General features: G+C 37.2%; 1 protein-coding gene across 2 annotated transcripts in view; it reads left to right on the top strand.

Annotated features, from left to right (window-relative positions):
• Nucleotides 1-602: 602 nt before the first annotated feature.
• The window catches only part of LOC107593483 (calmodulin-like), an 11,359-nt gene continuing 4,881 nt past the window's right edge, over nt 603-7,080 (top strand). The window contains exons 1-2 of one of the 2 annotated variants that reach the window (XM_016283222.1): nt 603-877; nt 6,607-6,637. In XM_016283222.1, the coding sequence (XP_016138708.1) occupies nt 875-877; nt 6,607-6,637 (34 nt within the window). In that variant the 5' untranslated portion in view covers nt 603-874. Of the gene's footprint in view, nt 878-1,481; nt 1,745-6,606; nt 6,638-7,080 lie in introns of those variants that run through there. The other variant, XM_016283223.1, reaches the window with a different exon arrangement.

Raw genomic sequence — 7,080 nt, forward strand, 5'->3', positions numbered from 1 at the left:
GCTTATCTATTCAGCTTTTAGAATAGATGACGTATAAACTTAATAAAAAAAAATTGTGCATTTCAAAAAAGAGTGCATGATATCTATATTGTGGCAGCCAATGCTTTAGATAGATGATCAACATTGATCATTATGCTGATACTATGATAGATATTGGGGATTCTTTTTATTGAAATTGAACCAGAATATTCGCCAAGCCACAAAAGAAGTAAACTTTTATTTATCTTTTCTACTGTACAATTATTTTGTTGAAGGTGGGCTTTTAATCCAAACGAAACAGTATTTTTTGTATAGGCCTAGATTCAGGGTCCAGTTATTAGATTGCTTATAAAAAGGCATAAGTATAAACAAACCTTTTTCAAGAATAGTATTACATTACTATGATTTGTTTATACAGCACAAATGATTTGAAAATGAGATCTGAAATGATCTAATTTTCCTTCTCACAAAAAGCATTGCTGAAAATGACCGGAATCGGATCGCAGCCGTAAAGCAAACGGTCGAAACCCGAAATTCGTTATATGCACTACAATTCACACTCTATTTATAATCCACCAAAGCAGAAGATAAACCACAGTATGAGAATGTATCTGTGGGTGGCATATTGCCAATTCCTCCTCGCACTCAGCTGTGAGTGTGCGGTAATGTAATGAAGCTGGCGCGGAGGGATACAGCGTAAACGAGGCCAGAGCGCAGCGGCGGCGCATTACTACACCTCAGACTATTGCTCTCTCACTCTCTCTCTAACACACACACACACACACACACAACACACACACAGAGGAACAGATCCTGCGTTTACGTCAACGTTTAAAACACAAACAGCTTTCTGCTGCTGATTTTACACACATTTATCGGACGGGACTTTTTAAGGATGGTGAGTACAGCCTGATGTTTATGTTGTTTTTTTTGTATAAACTTAATAAAAAAAAATTGTGCATTTCAAAAAAGAGTGCATGATATCTATATTGTGGCAGCCAATGCTTTAGATAGATGATCAACATTGATCATTATGCTGATACTATGATAGATATTGGGGATTCTTTTTATTGAAATTGAACCAGAATATTCGCCAAGCCACAAAAGAAGTAAACTTTTATTTATCTTTTCTACTGTACAATTATTTTGTTGAAGGTGGGCTTTTAATCCAAACGAAACAGTATTTTTTGTATAGGCCTAGATTCAGGGTCCAGTTATTAGATTGCTTATAAAAAGGCATAAGTATAAACAAACCTTTTTCAAGAATAGTATTACATTACTATGATTTGTTTATACAGCACAAATGATTTGAAAATGAGATCTGAAATGATCTAATTTTCCTTCTCACAAAAAGCATTGCTGAAAATGACCGGAATCGGATCGCAGCCGTAAAGCAAACGGTCGAAACCCGAAATTCGTTATATGCACTACAATTCACACTCTATTTATAATCCACCAAAGCAGAAGATAAACCACAGTATGAGAATGTATCTGTGGGTGGCATATTGCCAATTCCTCCTCGCACTCAGCTGTGAGTGTGCGGTAATGTAATGAAGCTGGCGCGGAGGGATACAGCGTAAACGAGGCCAGAGCGCAGCGGCGGCGCATTACTACACCTCAGTCTATGGCTCTCTCACTCTCTCTCTAACACACACACACACACACACAGAGGAACAGATCCTGCGTTTACGTCAACGTTTAAAACACAAACAGCTTTCTGCTGCTGATTTTACACACATTTATCGGACGGGACTTTTTAAGGATGGTGAGTACAGCCTGATGTTTATGTTGTTTTTTTTCTTAGCTAATGGTTTAGCCATTTTAGCATCCTGCCGGACAGTTTGACAGCTAATAATGATTGTACCAATTATTTAAGCTTTCTCTTTACCGTTTGTGATGTCGAACGCATAAAGATTGCGTAAGGTTTAGTAAAAGTGAAAATGCGTAGCTACACATCGATGTTTTATTTAAACAAACTGCTAATTATCCAGTTAGCGCTATCCAGCAGATGCACGTGTGTTACGTATATTAAAGGAAAATAATGTACGATTCGATATGAATTAATCTAAGAGAGATTTTAGAAATGGATAAATTAGGCTAGTTACGTTGCAGTTTAACGCGCTCCCGCTATTGCTCTCGCGCCAGCTCAAGTCTGACAATCACACGCGCGCCAGTTTCTGGATTAGGTTTCTTGAATATTCTTTAATGCAAACTAGCCGTTTTTGGTCACAGTAGACCCTAGTGGTTGCAAATGCATGCTTTGCATTGCATTGCAAATATGCATGATGTAAATTCACAGCAATGACCGTTTTTGAATGCCTCTCGGATGCATATTTCTATTGCAAGTAAAGTATGCAACGCATCATGCGTGTTGCCTTCACGCAGGTTTTCTGCTTATCTCGGTGTGTGAACAGTGACTGGCTGCTAATTTTACATGGGCTGAGCTCATTGCCTTTAACAGAAGGATAAGTGTGGGCGTGGTGGTGTAAAAATAACCATCAGCAAAGCATATGCGCTCAAGTTCCTCATTTCTGGAAGAATCTGTCGCTTAGCTTGCTTTGCCTCCATGCATTTGCTTTGCATGCACGTTCACAAAGTTTGCAAACGTCCTGCGGATATGAGACTGTCTCTCTGTTGCATTTGCATGGGCCAAAGTTGCAACATGTAGGGAAGCTGTTGCGCACCGGTTGTTTAAAAAAAATGCGATTCAACATCACGCAGCCCCAAGATGATCATATAGCTGTATAAGGCATAAATATGAATGGAGTGGACAGTGAGGTTGCATATTGCAGCATGCTGAACTGCAGTGACGGATCCCGCTTGTCCCCCCTCCCCCTCCCCATTTCCCCCTGCATTGAACCAAATCATAGCTGGTGCAGCAACACGCTGACACTGGATCTGCAGTGCAGACGCCCGCACTCGCTCATCAAATTGGACTGCAACTCGGAGAGGACAAACATATGTCCGCTAATGCTCCACACTTAATCCACACTAATTGCTGCAGTCATTGAAATGCGGTAATGGGCTTAAGAAGCAGCATGCAGAATATGTTAGCCGGAAGCAACGGAGACGGCAGCCCACCTGCATCCAAACCAGGCATTTAACCATCCGTGTGCAGCTGGTCCTGGAGGGCATGTGTGCACCACAGTCTGAATGGAGGGCCGCCATTGCATTGCACTGCTAGCCTAAAGTTCGAGTAATAGATTTCTTCTGTTTCTAGGAGTAGCATTGTTTGTGATCCTCAAGAGTCACTCAAGATTCTTTTTCAGTAAGATTAAGCGATAGAGATAACAAAAGTCACATTTATGCAAATGAGCAGTGATATGATCAAGAAAAGTGTCGTTTTTTTTTTTTTTCCGATTCAATGTAATAAAATGTCAATTGGTATAGCCGAACAACGTTATTTTAACATTTTCTTTAAACTTTGAATGCGAGTCTACACAAAATGTTCAAAAAGTAAAAAAATATGCTACCATTCAAAAGTTTGGGATTTGAGAATATTTGAGAAATATAATAAATGCTGTTCTTTAGAAAAGCAAAGAGTCCTGGGAAAGAAAATAAATCATGGTTTCCACAAAAATAGTATGCAGCACAACTGTTTTCAACACTGATGATAAGAAATGTTTCTAGAGCAGTAAATCGGCATATTAGAATGATTTCTAAAGGATCATGTGACACTGAAGACTGGAGTAATGATGTTGAAAATTCAGCTTTGCGTCACAGGAATAAATGACATTTTAACATATTCAAAAAGAAAACGGTTATTTTAAATTTTGCAAAAAAAAAGTGTATTGTATTTTTGATCAAATAAATGATTAGGGATGCACGATATATCGGCCACCATATCGGTATCGGCCGATAAATGCTCATTTTTTCTGTTATCGGTATCGGCCTGATAAGAAAATTTGGCCGATATCTTAAAGCCGATAAATAATGCATTATGCAATTATGTTCGTTTGCAGCCTTTTGTGCAATTGTACATTGTAATATTGTGTTTATTTGATGTATATCTGATTTATCTCATATAGAATGCGTTTGGTTAAGTTAAAAGAGCGCTTCAGTTTACCGGTGATCATCTTTAGCTCAGCACACGCAGCCCAAACAGCAGTGCACAACATTAATAACTATGATTGGGAATGTCGTGTATATAAAATTCTAATGAGAACATTATTATAATAAAACATTGTGCATTCTTTGGGTTTAGTTGCCGTGTTTCAGCGCGTTGATATGGGAAGAGCACATCCACAACAGGATCACACATTCTGACTATAGCACGCAATAACTGCATAATTTTGTACATATATAAGTTGTAATATTATGTTTATGTTGTATTAATATTAATCTCAGGATGCATTTCCTTGAGTTAAATAAGCTGCCAGCAAAACGCTTCAGTTTACCATGTTCATTCAGCTCTTCAGCTTCAGCACGCGCAGCTCAACGGCTGCTATTTAAAACAGTGGTATTAATTTGTTACTTTTTCAAAATCATTGATATATTATTAATAACAACAACCACTTGTATTGTTCTCTTATTATTTTCATCAACAATATGGTTTAGTAATTAAAATCATTTAATTATTGTCCGTGCAGAGGCTATTCCGTTTTATTGATCTATGGCGCATTCATTTTGATTCTTTACACGTGTAATGATGTCCAGTGACTTGTTTGCATTATTTATGCATTATTTTATTTATTTGTAAGACTTTTTTATGACTAAATTTGGTAATGGGAGAGTAAAAATATTTTTAAAACGTACACCGTTCAAACTAGGCTGCTTATGTTGAAGTGTTTGGGATGTGGCTTTTAATGATGAGACCTTTTTTGTAATCAGGCTCTCAAAAAGTATATAACAATTTGGATATAGATTTATCGGCCAACATATCGGTTATCGGCTTTCAAAAATAAAGAATAATCGGTTATCGGTATCAGTCAAAATTTTCATATCGGTGCATCCCTATAAATGATGCCTTGTTGAGCATAAGAGACTTCTTTCAAAACATAAAATCTTACTGACCCCAAACCATTGAATGGCAGTGATTTTTTTTTTTTTTTTTTTTTTCAAGGTTTAAATTGTTTAATTCAGCAATTATCAGTAAATATGAATTCATAAATTGGTCTATAATTTGTATAAGTCTGACATGTAGTTGTTTTCAAAATCGCCTCTATACCCTCATTTGCTATTTCCATTAGTTCACAAATATAATGAATGAAAATGAGTAAGCAAATTTGGACACTGAGTGTACCAGAAGGGCTGCCAATTTTACATTGTGCTTTTTGTGCCACCTCCAGTAGTAATAAAGATTTATCTTGAATTCTGTCATGGAAACTAGCATGAATAAACCTCCATTAAACGATTTAATAATCAATTAAAAATAAATTTATACCTGTATGATTTTGCGCTATATACCCAAATTGGACAAACGTTTTGGAAACTAGATGGATTGATGATTCCGCTGCAGTCGCCATCTTCTGGCCAAGCGCAGGAATTCATTCGGCACGAGCCTCACACTGCATTATAGGTATATGGGGTGATTTCAGACACAGCCCATGACCTTAATCTTGTCTTGTTTTATAAGGCCAAATTATCTGATATTTTAAGATACACATTGACTTTGACACACAGTCACGAGGGTCTGCAGGGGCCTTCTCTATAATATAATTGTTTTTTTCTGCATGTTGTTTGAACCATGACTTTGTTGGTCGCACCACATGACTTTTATTTTAGACAAAAGTTTTTAATATTTTAATATGCAATAGAAACTGTCAAGCTGTATTGATTGTTTAAAAATGTTTCATTAAGAAATAATAATAAAAGCTCGTTTTTCTTTGCAAGAATTAAATTTGATTTAAAAAGGCTTTTTTTGTTGATACAGCTGTCCAGATATTGTAATCATGCCATTTTTCCTGTCCCCCCCCCTAAATATAACAATGATTTTTAATAATTAAAAATATGCTCATCATAGAAGAGCTATGCAAGTAATTATTATTTGCATTGATTGACCCATGTTGTAAAATAAGCAGATTTTACAGTAAAAAATGTATTATGCGCAGGTGTGTATCTTGTGCTTTGCTGTGCCCTCCTGTTATTGAGGTAACCGTTTATATCAGTCGTTTTCTCATCTCACAAATGGCGAGCCAAATGTGTTAAAGCTAAAGTCATTGCCTCGTATGTGGATGAGTCAGATCCATGTCCGCTGTTTCCTCATGGATCATTTTACACCCTGTCCATTTTAAGCTCCAAGCTTTATGAATCACCCGCCTTTGAATACAAGGGAGCGTGTTCTGCTGCCTCCTCTCAGAAAAGACACCGCTGAATCATGCAGAGTGAATCACGTGTACAGATGAATCCTCTCCTCTTTAATAATTGAATAATGAACTCCGTGTCAGAGAGAAGCGCAATCATTTTAAGTGTGTCGCATTCATGACCCCCTAAGTGGCACTGTCTAATTATAACTGCCGTGGATATTTTTGAAGGAGTATTTTTATGCATGTCCTTCATTATACTAATTTAGTCAGAGGTGTGTGTGTGTGTGTGTGAGCACTGCAAAACTGGAGCTTTTCTGATGGTGATGTGGCACTGAGCTGATTGACTTCCTCTTTCTCTCTCTCTCTCTCTTTTCCAATACAGGCAGATCAGTTGACCGAGGAACAGATCGCTGGTGAGTGAACTCTGACAGTCAGCTTCAAAAAGGCCTCTAAAGCTGTCTTACACACTACATCATCAGTGCACACACATACACGCACCATATTGCAACCTCAAGAACATGTTAAGGCTCAAAGCAACCTCATTAAATATGGGCTGACAGACCCATTCCCTGCCCCTCATATTTCTTGAGATTCACTGTCAAGTAACATTGGCTGAAAAATTGTCTAGTACCATGGTTCTCGTCCAAAGGATCAGGACCCTCTAGGGGGTCTTAGCGCACTTGACTTAAAATGTGACTTAAAATGATTTTTTAAAAAAACAAAGCGGATTTTGAAAAGATATAAACTGAAATTCTATTTATTCTTTTGATTTTCTTTCCCTTAGCAAGTGTAATTTGTATTTTAATTCTGGATATATGAGAGAATTTTAAAAGTGTGATAATATCTTGGCCTAAAT

Source organism: Sinocyclocheilus grahami, unplaced genomic scaffold (assembly GCF_001515645.1).
Source record: "Sinocyclocheilus grahami isolate Dianchi unplaced genomic scaffold, SAMN03320097.WGS_v1.1 scaffold171.1, whole genome shotgun sequence".
NCBI classification, from domain to species: Eukaryota; Metazoa; Chordata; class Actinopteri; order Cypriniformes; family Cyprinidae; genus Sinocyclocheilus; species Sinocyclocheilus grahami.